The sequence below is a fragment of the Pseudorasbora parva genome, chromosome 5 (assembly GCF_024679245.1).
Source record: "Pseudorasbora parva isolate DD20220531a chromosome 5, ASM2467924v1, whole genome shotgun sequence".
In the NCBI taxonomy this organism is placed as follows: domain Eukaryota; kingdom Metazoa; phylum Chordata; class Actinopteri; order Cypriniformes; family Gobionidae; genus Pseudorasbora; species Pseudorasbora parva.
The window spans coordinates 10098880-10116461 of record NC_090176.1 but is presented as its reverse complement, the minus strand read 5'-3'; the positions used below and the strand labels follow the sequence as shown (position 1 = coordinate 10116461).

At 42.1% G+C, this 17582-nt stretch overlaps 2 protein-coding genes across 5 annotated transcripts in view; one reads left to right on the top strand and one right to left on the bottom strand.

Moving 5' to 3' along the window:
- Positions 1–880: 880 nt before the first annotated feature.
- Positions 881–4412, bottom strand: LOC137075828 (collagen, type I, alpha 1a-like). The gene is made up of 2 exons (XM_067444781.1): positions 4337–4412; positions 881–2592 (listed from the first exon to the last, which is right to left on the bottom strand). Exons 1-2 carry the CDS (start codon positions 4410–4412, stop codon positions 881–883), a joined length of 1788 nt encoding a protein of 595 aa, XP_067300882.1.
- A 1029-nt stretch (positions 4413–5441) lies between these two features.
- The window catches only part of ubr3 (ubiquitin protein ligase E3 component n-recognin 3), a 120736-nt gene continuing 108595 nt past the window's right edge, over positions 5442–17582 (top strand). For all 4 annotated transcript variants that reach the window (XM_067443213.1, XM_067443211.1, XM_067443212.1 and 1 more), the window contains exons 1-7: positions 5442–5941; positions 12143–12282; positions 12667–12819; positions 15561–15716; positions 15877–15917; positions 16481–16547; positions 16659–16789. In XM_067443213.1, coding sequence (XP_067299314.1) covers positions 5511–5941; positions 12143–12282; positions 12667–12819; positions 15561–15716; positions 15877–15917; positions 16481–16547; positions 16659–16789 — 1119 coding nt within the window. In that variant the 5' untranslated portion in view covers positions 5442–5510. The remainder of the gene's footprint in view (positions 5942–12142; positions 12283–12666; positions 12820–15560; positions 15717–15876; positions 15918–16480; positions 16548–16658; positions 16790–17582) is intronic.

The following is a 17582-nucleotide window of genomic DNA, read 5'->3' as shown; positions in this document are numbered from 1 at the left end:
TTTATATCCTGCTTAAACCTTACTAACTGAACAAATGCAGGAAGTGGAGAAAAATGAATAATATTGTTTTATGAAAACTCTTAGTAGCTTCAAGCACACTGGATAGGCCTGCAGCTTCTGTGATGATCTGCATTTATGGCACTGCCTTGAGTTCTCCATCCATTGGTCAATACAGACCTTACACTCCACCACACTCCTGCAGAGGTGAACGCAGATTCTTCAACGATAGCGTGATAAAGAAAATATAGTCAACACTAACTGCAGATGTGCCAAATAAACATGATTATGTTTTGGAAAACAGTGTCATATCACATCAATTACAGCTGATATCAGGCTAAAAATGATAAAACCTTTAGTTACTGCAAAAACCCAGTCTATAGGTGCCACACACACGCAAATATCACTGAATAGATTAAACATGATTTCAGCCTAGCAGTACTAGCACCACATTAGTTCCTTATAGTAATGGCTAAATCCACTTAAATGGACATAGTTCACCCAAAATGAAAATTCTTCCATCATTTCCTCACCCTCCACACACGCATGACTTTCTTTCTTCTGCTGAAGTACGTACAGTAAATGAATAAAACATATATTTAAATCTTCAGTTGTATTTTATTTGAATTATTGTCATTTCAAACAGTTATTTTAGCACTTTTCTGATTCTTGATGTCTGTGCATTTGCTGCAGAGCTTCTGTGGTGGAGCAGGGTCTGCGGTGGCATGTGTGGGGAAAATGGGAAAACCTGGAACAAAAATATAAAGTAAGATCATTTGGTTTCTTCTAATACAGAAATCAAATGACATTGTGCTGTTAAAATGGCTGCATTTTGTATCATGTTTAGGCATTTTTGTAGGATCTGAAATGTTGGCAGATGTCATCAAATGTCATCTCCAGCGGCCGTCAGCGTACCGGCATCTCCAGCGGCCGTCAGCGTACCGGCATCTCCAGCGGCCGTCAGCGTACCGGCATCTCCAGCGGCCGTCAGCGTACCGGCATCTCCAGCGGCCGTCAGCGTACCGGCATCTCCAGCGGCCGTCAGCGTACCGGCATCTCCAGCGGCCGTCAGCGTAGCGGCATCTCCAGCGGCCGTCAGCGTACCGGCATCTCCAGCGGCCGTCAGCGTACCGGCATCTCCAGCGGCCGTCAGCGTACCGGCATCTCCAGCGGCCGTCAGCGTACCGGCATCTCCAGCGGCCGTCAGAGTACCGGCATCTCCAGCGGCCGTCAGCGTACCGGCATCTCCAGCGGCCGTCAGCGTATCGGCATCTCCAGCGGCCGTCAGCGTACCGGCATCTCCAGCGGCCGTCAGCGTATCGGCATCTCCAGCGGCCGTCAGCGTATCGGCATCTCCAGCGGCCGTCAGCGTACCGGCATCTCCAGCGGCCGTCAGCGTACCGGCATCTCCAGCGGCCGTCAGAGTACCGGCATCTCCAGCGGCCGTCAGCGTACCGGCATCTCCAGCGGCCGTCAGCGTACCGGCATCTCCAGCGGCCGTCAGCGTACCGGCATCTCCAGCGGCCGTCAGAGTACCGGCATCTCCAGCGGCCGTCAGCGTACCGGCATCTCCAGCGGCCGTCAGCGTACCGGCATCTCCAGCGGACGTCAGCGTACCGGCATCTCCAGCGGACGTCAGCGTACCGGCATCTCCAGCGGCCGTCAGCGTATCGGCATCTCCAGCGGCCGTCAGCGTACCGGCATCTCCAGCGGCCGTCAGCGTACCGGCATCTCCAGCGGACGTCAGCGTACCGGCATCTCCAGCGGACGTCAGCGTATCGGCATCTCCAGCGGCCGTCAGCGTATCGGCATCTCCAGCGGCCGTCAGCGTATCGGCATCTCCAGCGGCCGTCAGAGTATCGGCATCTCCAGCGGCCGTCAGCGTATCGGCATCTCCAGCGGCCGTCAGCGTATCGGCATCTCCAGCGGCCGTCAGCGTACCGGCATCTCCAGCGGCCGTTAGCGTACCGGCATCTCCAGCGGCCGTCAGCGTACCGGCATCTCCAGCGGCCGTCAGCGTACCGGCATCTCCAGCGGCCGTCAGCGTACCGGCATCTCCAGCGGCCGTCAGCGTACCGGCATCTCCAGCGGCCGTCAGCGTACCGGCATCTCCAGCGGCCGTTAGCGTACCGGCATCTCCAGCGGCCGTCAGCGTACCGGCATCTCCAGCGGCCGTCAGCGTACCGGCATCTCCAGCGGCCGTCAGCGTACCGGCATCTCCAGCGGCCTTCAGCGTACCGGCATCTCCAGCGGCCGTCAGCGTATCGGCATCTCCAGCGGCCGTCAGCGTACCGGCATCTCCAGCGGCCGTTAGCGTACCGGCATCTCCAGCGGCCGTCAGCGTACCGGCATCTCCAGCGGCCGTCAGCGTACCGGCATCTCCAGCGGCCGTCAGCGTACCGGCATCTCCAGCGGCCGTCAGCGTACCGGCATCTCCAGCGGCCGTCAGCGTACCGGCATCTCCAGCGGCCTTCAGCGTACCGGCATCTCCAGCGGCCGTCAGCGTACCGGCATCTCCAGCGGCCTTCAGCGTACCGGCATCTCCAGCGGCCGTCAGCGTACCGGCATCTCCAGCGGCCGTCAGCGTACCGGCATCTCCAGGTTTATCAATTATTTACAGCAGGTAACATCTGGTCACATTGTAACGGTTTATCAATTATTTACAGCAGGTAACATTGTAACATTTATAAAAATAACTACTTGCACTATTTACACTGATAGGTTAAAGCAAAACCAGTTAAATGTATCGACAGACATGGAATGCACCCAAAAATCAACAATTAGTCATCGTCTAAATCAGAAATGCACAAATTCTCAGAATTTTATCAATTTTAGTGGTGAGATTAATTGGATTTGTCTGAGAAAGGATTTTGAAGTTTTTAAGTCGGCATATGACCCGCTCAACGTGGACACGTACATTGGCGATGCGCCTAGTGTTGGTGGTGTCTTCTTCAGAGAGTTGCCTATCTTGGTGAATGTTGGAATGACAAGTTTCACCTTCCTTTCATTGAGGAGATCGGTAATGGTGAAGCCTCTGTCTGCCTGTACGAAGGTATTCCAGGAACCCCGAATTTGCAGTTATGAATTTATCACTGCACCTTCCTCCATATGCTGGTGAGATGAACATGATCAGTCCACATGGGGCAATGGAGACCAGGTATTTGATGGTGTTTTGGCCATAGTAATGGCTGTAGGACTCACCTCAGAGTCAAGGTTGCGTGGCTTTTGAAGGGGTGTCTCTTCAAATAAAAAAAGTCAACCTTCAAATAATTATGTTCAGTTATGCACTCAATACTTGGTGGGGAATCCTTTTGCAGAAATGACTGCTTCAGTGCGGCGTGGCATGGAGGCGATCAGCCTGTGGCACTGCTGAGGTGTTATGGAGGCCCAGGATGCTTCGATAGCGGCCTTAAGCTCATCCAGAGTGTTAGGTCTTGCGTCTCTAAACTTTCTCTTCACATTATACCACAGATTCTCTATGAGGTTCAGGTCAGGAGAGTTGGCAGGCCAATTGAGCACAGTAATACCATGGTCAGTAAACCATTTACCAGTGGTTTTGGCACTGTGAGCAGGTGCCAGGTCGTGCTGAAAAACCATAGCTAGCTGCATTGAACCTGCCCTTGATAAAACACAGTGGGCCAACACCAGCAGCTGACATGGCACCCCAGACCATCACTGACTGTGGGTACTTGACACTGGACTTCAGGCATTTTGGCATTTCCTTCTCCCCAGTCTTCCTCCAGACGTCCATGGCCGCTGGAGATGCCGGTACGCTGACGACCGCTGGAGATGCCACTACACTGACATCTGGCGGTGAACGTCCATGGCCGCTGGAGATGCCGGTACGCTGACGGCCGCTGGAGATGCCACTACACTGACATCTGGCGGTGAACGTCCATGGCCAGATGCCACCGGAAGTGCCGCTTCAAGATGCCAGTGCCGCATTTTGCGCCGCTCAGCAGCTGCTGTGAGACACTTATTGCACACTGCAGTGAGATATTAGGCATGGTAAAACATGGTACTCGCGGTAAATCAAGAATAACTGGGTTGAGGTAAATAACAATAACTAGTTTCATGTTGATGAATGTCTCCAAACAGTTGCTCATCTGTCAAATAAAACACATAATAGATCAAAGCGTCTTTAGTGTTTCCATGTCCATTGGAAATCGAGGGTGACGAGGTCATTGATAGGCCACGGAATGTCCTGGTTAAAAATGCTAATTTCTCTGGATTTAAACATTCTTGGAATTCTAGTGGTTTTTGGATATTTTAATCCAAACTTACATATTGTGCCTTTAACACATTGTGATTTTTTTGCTGAAATCTCTCTCTCTGTCACAGAGCATTGTTCTGTCATTGGTGGGGTTACTGCAGAAGATCTGATAGTCTTCTAACTGGACCAAAACAATGTGCATGTTGCCTAGTGGACTAACTAGAATTTTGTTGAGTCATAAACACATGTCTACTTGTGAGTTGAGTAATAATATAACAAGATATTCGTCCAAAATAGTCTCAGTAACCAACATGCTTCTGTCAGATAAGCAACATCTCCCCCTGCCACCTGTCCAGCCCACTGTATATAAATCAAATGACAAAGCATCGCGAGAAAAAGGCGAAATACACAAAGTGCACCTACAAAACCTCGCGAGAAACACACCAAACCCTCGATCATGTTCTGTGGCAGAAAAGCCGTTCCTCTAGAAGGCGCTTTTCGGCTCAGAAAACGGAATCCTCCATTGAAACGCACTCGAATTTCAACTCGCTTTTGTCATATTTGAAACACATGTCAACTAAAAAGTATAATCGTTTAAAGCTCTTATTTACAATGAATAGGTCCAGAGGTCCAAATTCAAATCTCACCCATTAATCGCGCTAAAATATGGTTTATAATGTCCCGTAATCACAAGCAACTGATTAGTCCATCTGGAAAAACGCTGAGAAAAATAACATGTACCACACAACACAAGAAGCAGAAAAAGTGTTACAGTGAGAAAGTTTAATGAATTGAAAATACACCGTGGGAAGTTAAACTAGGAATACATTTCGACCTATTATATTCGATCAGTTATAAGCAGTTTTTATTTCTAATTTTCTGTAAACTATTTAAAAATCGTTGTACTATTCAAAAACTTTTTTCTTTTTCTATTATTTTTTTTAATTATTAAAGCCATAACCAGAACAATACAATGAGATATATTCATTCAAAGCAAAAATACAGAGTAAATAAAGTAAAAAAATAAAATAAAATAAAAACAGTGCCAGAGGACAAGAATAAAATTATAACAAACAAAGCTTCTTAAAACTTGTGACACTGGCTGCCTTCTTTATGATAAATTGCTAGCGCGTTGTCTTATTGGATAAAAAGGGTCCGCTAAATGACTCGGGAAATTAAGCTCCGCCCATTTTAGCACTCCGCTAATGTCACGCCGCTTAGCAACAAAACCTCGCGAGAAGCCCCGCGATCACGGCAACAAGACAACCAAAATAAAGTGAGCATAACAAACCCGGAGCGCATGATGGCGGCTTCGCTGCTGCGCCGGGACAAGAAATCCACCGCCGCCCATCTGAAGGCAGACCTCAAGAGGACTGACAACAGCTCGGGGCTGCGGCAGCTGCAGGAGCTGCTGGATAGCGTGCTGACCCCGGAGCGGGGCTCGGACCCGGAGGCGCTGGAGTGGTGTAAATGCCTGCTGGCCGGAGGGGACGGCTTCGACGAGTTCTGCCGGACCGTCCGATCCTACGATAACGCCACCCTCTGCGGGCTGGTGTGGACCGCCAACTTCGTGGCCTACCGTTGCCGGACTTGCGGCATCTCGCCGTGCATGTCGTTATGTGCGGAGTGCTTCAATAACGGCGATCACACGGGCCATGATTTTAACATGTTCCGGAGTCAGGCCGGCGGGGCCTGTGACTGCGGGGACGGGAACGTGATGAGAGAGAGCGGGTCAGTAGCCACTCCGAACGGACATCTGACTGACAGGGGCTGTGGCTCAAACCCTTGGCAGTGAGCTCACTACATGGACGGCTTTTCTGGGGCTTCATAGCGTAGACGCATCCCGAATCGGCAGCAGATTTGGCCGTCATATCACAGGCGCAACCTAAATCAGCAGCCTTTTAGGGGCTTATAATGTGAAACCTTGCTAGCTGCCTATCTTGACATTATTATTTGTATTATTTTTGAGCATCGTGAAAGTTGTCTTAGATCAGCAGCAGATTTGGGGGTTATATAGGCGTAAAATCAGCAGCGTTTTAGGGGCTTATAATGGGAAACCTTGCTAGCTGCCTATCTCGACATTATTATTATTAATAGTAGTAGTAGTATTGATCATCGTTGATCATTGATCGTCATCATTTGGGTTTCATATCATATCAGAAGCATTTTATGGGGTCATGGTGTCAAACCTTGCGACATTAGCATTGTTGTTGTTATTATCATGATGATAATGAGGATTGTTAAGCATCATAAAGTGGGCGTGTCCCTTCAGCAGCAGAATTTGAGGGATCATAACTTTTAATTCGATTTGAATTTGTGGTATTTTTTGGACATTTGTAGCCTCTAGCTGGTATAATTTTTTTTTTCAGTATACCTCATTGGTGTGTTCAGGGGTGTAGCACCAGATTTTGGGCCCCGGTCACAGAACCAAGGGGTGGGCCCCTAACAACTATGACATTTTGTAATGTTAATGTTATGGATTATTAATATATATTTGTGGGCTATCTAGACATCACAATATAGGCGCATCCTGAGCTGGCAGCTGTTTTGGGGCTTCATGGCAGTTAAAATCAGCAGTGTTTTTTGGCATCAGTCTCAGGCAGTTGTTTGTGTGAGCTGCCTACATTTTATTATTTTTATTTTTTAAATATTTTTTAAGCATCATGACCAGGGTTGTTATCGTTAACTAAAACAAACCCATAAAAAAAACTTTTTTTGTTTCTTGAAAATAAAATAAAGTATATACAAATCTTAAACAAGGCTTAAGCTAGCATCAGACTAAAATGCATGTTTGAGCTGTTTTAACTGTCTTAAAATAAGTCAGTGCCATTATTTTGGCACACCAGTAAAGTTTTTTTCTAAGGCACATTTAATGTCGTAATTGATCTGAAAGTCCTAAGCGCTGTCCGTAATAAAAATGGCAAAAACGAATTCAAGTGAAAGCAGAAAATAAAACTAAAAATCAAATGCAAAGTATTAACAAATGCTGTAGTACTATATCAATAAACAACAAAATACACAGGTGTGCCGGATTTGACCGATCCACCGCTGGCATACTGACCACCTAAACAATTGTATTTGCATATCATCTTGCAAATTAATTAAATTTCAAAAAAGTCCATAACCAAACCATTCTCGTTGCTAAACCTCCATCCCTTGTCAATCCGGCCCAGACGGTACAGAGCTCTTTAGAATGTAATACAAATGTATCAGTCACACAAATGTTGGTATACAGACAACATGAGATATGTTATAGAGGATAAGATATTTCAGTTAATTATATTATCATTTTAAGTTTATTTCGATCAAATAACAAGCTTAGCCCTCTACAGGGAATCTGGCAGCCAGTCAACACAAATGACCAATCCTGGCAGCACAGTTAGCCAATTCTAGGCCAAGAACGGGTCGTAATTGTGCCATACTGTACACGCCTCAAGTGGAAATTTAAATGTATCCATTCCTTAACGTTCATAGAACCTTTCGGCCTGATGTTTGAAAAGTGGGTATAGTCCTAAACCTTGCAAACTGTCTACTATAGTCATAATCGGCAAAATATTTGGACCTCATAACATTGGCTTGTTGATCACATAATAGGTGCGTTCTGTTTCAGCATGTCACCATCATAAGATTACCTCAAATAAGCAGGGCATCATAGTGTCAAACCTAGTGAGCATTCATTTTTGGGAATCATATAGGCACATCCTGAGTCAGAAGCTTTATTAGACATTAGTCTCAAATCCAGCCTACATGGACGGCATAATTGGACAAGAGTGCGTTTTAAACCAGCAGTAATATATTAGGTTTTCAAGCTAGAGACGTGACTACCTGCTGTATCACTGACACATCTTCAATCTGAAGCATAGTGGGCCATCATAGCCTCTGATTGGAGCATCACATCATATGTGCTTCCTGAAATTTGGTTCAGCATTATTTTTGGGCACCGTAGGCACTTCTTAAATTAGCAGCAGTTTTGAGTCTTAAACTCAGTGATGTTTTTAGGATCCTCAGCATTACCTGTTCTGAATCAGCAGTATTTTGGGCAAGACGCCCTCAGATCTAGTGAGCTTGGCGTCATACCCTAGGTGTGTTCCCTAGAAACATTTTTGAGCATCAGACGGCAGCATTTCTGGGCGCGATGGCCATGTTACAGATCATCAACACTTATGGTGTCAGAGATGTGATGGGAGATGGCAGCACTTTAAACACTGGAAAAAACGGTGTAACACTTTATTTCGATGGCCCTCTTTAGACATTCTACTGACAATGAATAACTTATAAACTACATCATGTCAACCAACTCTCACTGGAGTGTTAGTAGACTATAGTAGATCATTCGGAGACTGTTAGGTTAGGTATTAGGGTTTGTAGAATAAGTTGACATGTAATTGCAAAGTTGCTTATTTTCAGTAGAATGTCTAAAGTGGGCAATTGAAATGAAGTGTTACCTAAAATTTACTTTGAATTAATTTTCACTCAAAAATTGCTTGTAGATTTCACAAATAAATACAAAGAAATGACAAAGTAGCACACTGAATTAAACATGAAATTCAAGTGGAAACCTAAAATAATAGTATTTTTCTAAAACTTAATTTCTCCAATCTGTTTTATTTCTAACTCCTATCATAAACTCGACGCACTGTGGCGGCAGGCACGACGCAAGTGTTTTTTAGCTAGTTTCACCCCGACGCAGTTATCATTTTCACATCCAGTGCCATGTTTAAATAACAAACCTTCAGCCCATGCGCGTGCTGGTCTGAAATCCAGGTGTGTTTAGGCGCATTGTTGGCGTGTTGCTATTTTGAGGAACTGAAAATGACCTCGCCATTGACCAACAAAACCTGCTCTAAAGTCAATAGCGCAGTATTTAATGTGTTATTTAAAGGGGCGTTAGTAATATGCACCTATAGGCGAGTGCACAACATTCGTACACTGTTCTTATTACACACACAGGGACGAGCAGCAGCACACACATTTTTAAATATAAAAAAATAAAAGGTTTCCTCTCTAGAGAAGTGTTCAGTCTTTTCGCTCGCATATTTCTCTATTTAAATAGCGAATCCGCGATGGCACGGGCGCAACTGGCTTTTAAAGGGAATGTGAGATGAGACTCTGATTGGTTTATTGCACGTTACACCCAAAACACGCCCATGACTCTTTAAGAGACGAGGTACAAGCCTTTTGGACCATGTGCCTGGTGCACTGACAGGTTTTTTTTGCCGTTAAATTAGCAAAAGTGTATTCAGACACGCCCTCAGTTCAGCTGCGCTCCAGACCATGTGCTCAGAGTATTAAAATAGGGCCCTAGGTCTTTTCCCAATCAACACATTTTTGGGGCGTAGTACCCATATATACATTCCCTTAATTATTTTAATGCTGTACTAGTTTAGAGTTCCATGCAAATGTTGAGTATTAGCAGTTAACTTGGTTTTAGGCACAGCTGTGCATTAATTGAGAAATATCTGCGCTAATATAAGGCCTGGTGTGACCGTCAGAGTCCGTCAGGGGGGTGTATGGTGTGGCGTGGGCTGTGGCACCTGATCACTGCCTTACAGAGAGTGCCACAGTCTGGGTTATTTTTAACTCCCCCACAGGGTCAGTGACAGGTCTCTTCCCTTCCTCCTCTCACACTACACTGTCCTGAATTGAAGGCCTTCACTTCAACCATTCAACGTGTAGATGTTCAGATATGGGGCTGGGTATGACTGCTGTCAGCTGGAGCTCAGACGATTCGCTGTGTGTGATCTGGAAAGGGTGTAATTATCAGTATTCTTCTCCAAAAGGATGAGGATTTTGGCAGTTTCATCATTGGTAGATGTTTACTGTGATAAGACATCAGCAACACTTGCTTTTGCCCTGGAGACTGACATCACACTACTCGCATGTTCTGAATCATAATGACTGTCCACTGAGGCCAATCATTAATGCTCTTATTTAAAGAAGATTATTAGTGAAATGTGACATGACGTGTTATAAATGCTGAGAAAGCACTGTAGACAGACGAGATAAGTCATTCAGTGCCGTGGGACATATGTCAAAGGATTACCTTGGACTGCATGACTTGGGGAATTGTTTTTTTTCTTCAGTTTTTCTGATTCAAATTAAAATGCAATTAAAAAAAATCCAGGTTTGCTGTGCTTGTTTGTAGGTTTGCACAACTTAAACAAAATGTGATATAACTTTAAAATGATAATGGTGGTTGATTTTTGCCCAAAAATTATATTTAACTGTAAAATAAGAGTATTTAAGATTTTTCTTTATATTTCAACTGTAAAATAATATGTTAATATGTGGCTGTCTTCATTTCTTCATTTTCAAACTTTTATTTTGATGGGAACTTCAGTATATCATGCAGCTCTAACCTTAACCTCTGATACCACCACTGTACAATTATGCCAGTGCGGTATTTTTATATTTATTCTATAATTATAAATATATAATTATATTTATATATTATTATTTTATATTTTTTCATATAATTTTTCTAAGTCTCTAGCAAGCAAGCCTGGCTTAGTGCTTCGTTATTATGGGGCAATAGAACGTAGCAGTGCGGTTCAAAAAGTAAATAGTAGTGATGCAGATGCACTGAAATATATATAAAAACTACAACGAAATGGATTTAATAATCAATTAACCATAAATTGCTGATTCTTAAACTGAGGCGGCTACAATGGACTGTTATGCCATATTAAGGACTGTCAAAACGACATTTATTGTTTGAATTTTGTGAGAAGATTTTTTTTTTTTTAATGGGAGGTGCATTACAAATAATGTTTAGTCTAATTTACAATAATTTGTCATCTTAATTTAAATTGCATTTTTCTTTTTTGATAGGTTGTGTATATCTTGGTGTAATTCAAAACGTGGAAAAAAAGATCTGTACTTTCCATTTTATTCTGTTTTTAATAGCCAGGCTTTTTTTATGAAGAGAAATACACTTCCCATAATTCTGAACAGAAATCCACCAATTAGAAAAGTCGCTGTTTCCACAGAAAAGACAATGCCGAAATCACCGTGTAGGTACTTATTTTGAACAGTAATTACTTCATGACCACTAAACAAAATATGTTCTATATAGTATGAATATAATCTGGATGTCATAATCATATGATCTACCAATGGCAGTCGTTTCTCTTCACCGCCATTCACAACTCCTCTTCCGTTGCTCATGGGATAGTAAAGTGTCCATCGTATGTAGTAGTAGATCATCTGGGTACTTTTGGCCTACTCTTTGACGAGTACTGTGATTTCAGACATACTATTTTTGTCACATACTGCTTTTGTCTACTGTAGTAGGGAAATATGAGTATGTAATTTCAGATGCAGCCTTTGAGTCCCATTAACACATTATTGTTTCTTTCTCTCTACCCTCATCTACTTGCATATTTCTATACTGAAATAACATTTTGTGAGCGAGTGGTTTTGTGCTTTTAAGCTATACTTAATACTTTATACTTATCCTTATGCCTGTCTGTTGCAATGCTTCTAGTTAATCTAGATATAGTTGGATCTAGTTAATTTAAAAATTATTTAAATAGATGTTTGTCCCTTTCCCCCAGATGCTTGTGATGTGCTTTACATCTGCCCTTATTAGTTTGATTCATGGCTTTGAACTCTTAACTGATGATTAAAAACCAAAATGTATACATGGAGGAAATTAATTGGACCTATACTTCCAGAACCAAGACCCCTGATAAAGTGGGTGGTCACTGTTCTATGGGGATATAGATAAACTTTTATCCCTATAGCACCACCATGGCCTTGAAGGCTTGCATATTGTAGTTGGCTGTAGTGCATCAGTTTGTTGACCTGTCCCAAAACAGTCTGTAATGTCAGATATTCTTATATTTGATACAGTGAAAACAGGATTTTCTGTGTGTAGTAAACAGCAAATGACTTGTGTTCAATTCTAATTGACATGCTCTTGTGTGACAGGTTTTGTAGTAGGCATCGGTTAAAAACGGGCGAGAACGTGCCATCGGTCCCTCGGGATCTGCTGCTCATGTCTGAGATGGTGCTGCCGAGGTTTATCATCACCATCATTCAGTACCTGAGAGACGGCTACACTGAACCAGGTGAGGACGTCCATCCCATCTCAATGCCCTTGCGCTAACAATGGTTTCATAAGCATAAGGTTTGTTCTGTTCATTTATAGGAATACACTACATGGCCACAAAGCTAATGGAGATGTAATAATAGCCACAAATCTCCAACATTCAGTGTTTAGTTTGGAGCCGTTTCAGTAGAGTCAGTCCCTCAACTAACCAGACATATTGCGACAAATAAGATGATCTGCGATAATAAATAATGCTGTAGTCAACTGCTTTCTCTGTGCTTTTTTCATAATATCAGCCCGTGTGTATGGCATGCACTTGCTGAGCCTGCTAATCGGGTCCACTGGGGTAACATATGCTGCTATATTTTGTCTCACACACTAACATCTTATCATGTGCCTGCAGAGTCGGCCGCTGACAGAGATCTGCAGAAGGTTCTGCAGCAGTTAGAGGCGCACATATCCTTCTTAGAAGAGCTCACAAAGATGGGCGGGGCCATGCGCACTGTTCTCACCAGGATCTTAACCAATCAGCAGACCTTTAAAGAGCTGAGCATGGGTGAGTATGTCTGAAATGTATTGACTGTGCTGGAGCTAGTCAAGTTGTTACATCATGTATCTGTATGCGTTGATCTACAAAGTGCTGTTTCCAGTCAATCGGTTTTACTTTCTTTTCTTTTAATTGATTTGTTATTTTTCCTCGAGGTCTACATATAACGTTTTTCAAGATTTTGTATTTATTTATTTGACCTATATGCAAATTTCCTTTCTTATAATTGGCTTTTCTCTTCTAATGTGAAATAACTTGCTTATGGGTTGTGGGTTTACTGTCCTGTCAAAATATACTTTTTAACTGCCCATCCTTTAATAATGTGCCACTCTGTATGAAATGATCCTTCATATGAAATGAAGATTTAATTCTGTCATTAATCAAGACTTTCGTTCATCTTTGGCATACAAATGAAGATCTTTTTGACAACCTGAGAGATTTCTGTCCCTCCATTGACAGCTACGCAACTACCACTTTGACGCTTCAAAAAGTTCATAAAGAGATCATAAAATGAATCCATATAAATTGAGAGTAGGGCTGGGCGATAAATCGATTTTATGAATTAATTCGAGTTTTTAGTTTACGACGATTTTTGTGAATGAAAATCGGTTTTCTCTTTCAAATCCGCCGACGCTCCCCTCTGAGCTCCCGTAATGGCTCAGCCCTCGCCGCGCGCGTTTGCCACAGAGGTACACAAACAACAAGGATCGCGTCTAACAACATACCGTGTCATTCGTAATTGGTTCAGTTTTTCACAGAACAATTAACAATACCCCGCTGCAAAGTGTGTTTGAAGTCTGAACGGAACCGCGGTAGGCGCTATACTCATTTAAAGCTGCGCTGACACGAACGCAGCGCGAGCTCACACACGGGCCAATCTCGTGACAGACACGATACACTGCAGCGCTGGTGATCCAGTGAGAGACCGTTTAAATCAACACACCATCGCTACTGTGATCTAGTGGAAGCGGTCGGCGCAGAATTCTGTTATAAACCGCAGATATCAGATCAAAATGAGCTGAGCGAAGGTCAGGGGTTTCAGTCACAGATCACCAACATTTACCACGATTGTACTGTAGTAAAACCACATGGATTTAATGTTGTTGTTGTCATTATTTATCTCAGGATTCGTACAACCTTTTGAGATTGAAATTCAAGCACTTTCCAATTGTTTTCAAGAGCTTCACACTTATTTCCAGCACTTCAAAGCTCTAGATATCCGACTGTAATGTTATTTTTAATGTGATGGTTTGTAAAACTAAAAGTTTAAAGGGGGTCTTGTGAAAGAAATAGTCGAATGTTTTTTTTAGTTTATTTTTTTTTAATGTGTAATCCATTTTGTAGCATTTTTATTTAAAAAAAGATATGAAATGCCCACCACTATAACCAGCAGAAGAGCACTTATTGATTTATTAGCGATTTCCACTCCCTACTGTATGGAGAAAAGTACGAAGTCACAGTCTCAGGAAAAACTAAACTTTTCTTCAAATTGTGACTAAATTACAGTAAAGTAAAGAGCTCCTTTAATAATCACTGAAGCTGTCGATCAGTTCAGTGTGAGACTATTGAAGAACAATGCTATCTATATTTAATAAGAGCATTAGGCTACATTTAAATTTTCCCTATATTTTTTTTGCACATTACTGTTGTTAATAAAAGTTAATTTTATCTGCATATCAATTCATAAACCTTTGATATGTATACTGTATATTGCAAAAGATATGGTGCCCATTTATACTGTGGAATAGTCCGGGTTATTCACATGCTGAAAGTTTTGCACCCCAGGTGGCACTTCTACCAAGCTGCAAATATTTAATTTTACCTAAACAAAATAAAGTTAAAACTTGTTTTGAACAATTTCTTTGTCATCTGCAGACTGATTTTAAGTAGGAGGGGAAAAAAATCGTTTTAAATCGTAAATCGAATTTTTGGTGAAAAAATCGGGGATTTTTTTTTTTGGGCCATATCGCCCAGCCCTAATTGAGAGGTTTAGTCCACATTTTCTGAAGAGACACAATCACTTTATATGATGAACAGATTATATTAGGCTTTTATTCACATGTAAACATTCAGTGTTTGAACAAACAACACACATCAGTAGTGATAAATGGAAGCTCAAGCAAGTTAGCTTGACGTGCAAAAACCAATGAGTTCTTGTTACTCAGAACCTTTGAGCTTCAGCAAAAACCAATGAATTTTGACCAATTGTTTCTGTATATGATTCCTGATTAAAAAAAAATATGTGAAGAAAAGCCTAAATTCAATCTGCTCATCATATAAAGCTTTTGAGTCTCTTTTGAGTGGACTAAACCACTCAATTCAATTTGATTAGGTTTACGATCTCTTTATGAACTTTTTGAAGAGTCAAAGTCGGGTAGCTGTCTATGGAGGGACAGAAATCTCAGGTTTCAATAAAAAAATAGTTTCGAAGAGGGACGAAAGTTTGTGTTTGGATCAACATGAGGAGAGAATTTACATTTTTGGGTGATCTAACCCTTTAACTGGACGAGTATGTTTCTGAACTGCTGGCGTTGATTGTGTAAATGTGGACTTTCATGCGTTGTATTTTGGTTTTGATGTCATATATCCATCAGTTTTTGCTCAAAGTGTAATTATAGCTATTAGCTTTCATTATAGGCTTTTTCTTTGGAAAGGGGGAGATGTTTCTGTTCTTTTTCACACTTGATATGACCCCTTTAAAAAGATTTCCAAATAATGTTAAACACATCTCTGTCGTCCCACACTCACAGGTCAAGAGGAGAACGTTTATGCGAAGAGGAGCTATGAGAAGTATTTGTCAGCGCTGAAGAGTTCAGGTCTGGTGTCAGTGGAGGAGAAGGGAGCAGGAGGAGCTGGGCCTGGGGCAACAGACTCTCCGGCCGGGGCAGGAGCGCTCAGTCTGCTGGGTAACACTGCTGGCTCTTCTGTGCTTTAACTTACTGTGGACATGCGCGTTTTCATCCTCTTTTGTGTCTTTAAATAGCATATTGATGAGTCTTGGAAACTTGGTAACATGTTTTTAATGTTTTTTGCTGCAAGTTTGTGACAACAACCTTATGATTTTAGGAGCTACTGCTGCTGCCAGTCTGGAGGACTCTAGCAAAGAGGTAGGCACACACACTTCTGGGATGGATACAATTGAAAAAAGATTTATAGATCAAGCTGAATAACTAAGCTTTCCATTGATGTTAGGATAGGATAATATTTAGCCTAGATACATCTATTTGAAAATCTGGAATCGGAGGGTGCAAAAAAATCATAATATTGAGAGAAATCACCTTTAAAGTTGTCCAGATGAAGTCCTTAGCAATGCATATTACTACTAATAATATATATTTTTTATAAAATCGTCATGGACATGATCTTTATTTAATATCCTAGTGATTTTTGCCCTAAAAGAAAAATCGATAATTTTGTCCCATAATGTATTGTTGGCTATTGCAACAAATATAGCCGTGAGACTTGTGACTGGTTTTGTGGTCCATTGTCACAAATGTGACCCAGCAACCAGTCAAAACAAACAGCAGGGTGTGTTTCCCATTGTGTTATTGTTGAGGACACAGCTTAGTTTTGCCACTTTAGCATGTACTTATTGACAAAGGGAATTGTTTTAGCTGGGCTCGTTGTTGAGAAGAATGGGTCAAATTAAAGTGTTTCTTGTGTTTGACAGGAGGATCAGGATGGGCTGCAGGGTGTGGGCCAGAGGAAAAGAGTGAAGCTCAGTAGCAGTACCAAAGGTAAATCCCGTTACGTCTAAATTATTTAAAGAATAAATGCCAGCAAGATTAAAGAATGATGAGGAGCAATAACAATACTTACATTTCCTTGCTGTTTTCCTGTTTTGTTAGATCCATCCATAATGGACACTCTGAAACATAAATGTTTTTTAGAAGAGTTATTGTTTTGGACTATTAAGTATGAATTTCCACAGAAGATGGTCACTTTTTTGCTCAACATGTTGCCAGATCAGGATTACAAGGTATTTATTGCTCTTAAAACTGTTGCATATACAGGATCCAAAATTAAGCTGCGGTTTGGTTAATGAGGCCAAATGATTTTAATGTTTTGTGTCTAATGTATCTGTCAGTGCATGTATAGGTCCGCAAAGTTACAAAACTCGTAGTCTACCACAAAAGGTAATTATTATATCAAACAGAAAACACTGATCCAGACTTGCCTAGAACATCTATTGAAGTCCAGATATTGCTTTGCACATGTCTCCCTCACAAATTGAAATATTAGCGCAATGCCCACCCAAAGGCGTACGCGATGAAGGAAGGCGAGGCTTCGGTGAATTGTTGTTGCTATGTAATGGCATTCGGATGAAAAAATATGGTTAAACCAATAACACAATTGCATTAGAAGCCTTGTAAACTGAAACTTGCTTTATGGTAATGGCTTTACATTTCCAACACATGCTTGAGGTATTTATTTAGCCAAATAACAACACACTGGGTCCGCTGACCAATCAGAGCACTGAGATTTTCAGCAGGAGGGGCTTTGTACAAACCAGAAATCGATGAGGACATTTCAGACAAACTGGGAATAGAGGTGCTGAAGTAATGAACAGTATGTGGAAAATAATGTGTTTTTTTTGAACATTTAAAGCAAGTTAACCCATTCTAATACATTTGCTACTTTGTAAGTATACATTTTTGACCTTGTTCTTAACTACTAGTTACTAACTTTGTTCTCAAGGAAGCTCAAGCTCTTTGCAGAGTAACGCTGAGTCACATAATATGCTAATTTAACATTCAGTGATCCAATAGCAG

Bases quoted from the DNA above. Each gene is read 5' to 3' on its own strand.
- LOC137075828 (XM_067444781.1), bottom strand. From the start codon at position 4,412: ATGCACATTGTTTTGGTCCAGTTAGAAGACTATCAGATCTTCTGCAGT. The intron at 2,593-4,336 runs GTGACAGAGAGA...ATAAACCTGGAG, and splicing joins CAATGACAGAACAATGCTCT to ATGCCGGTACGCTGACGGCC.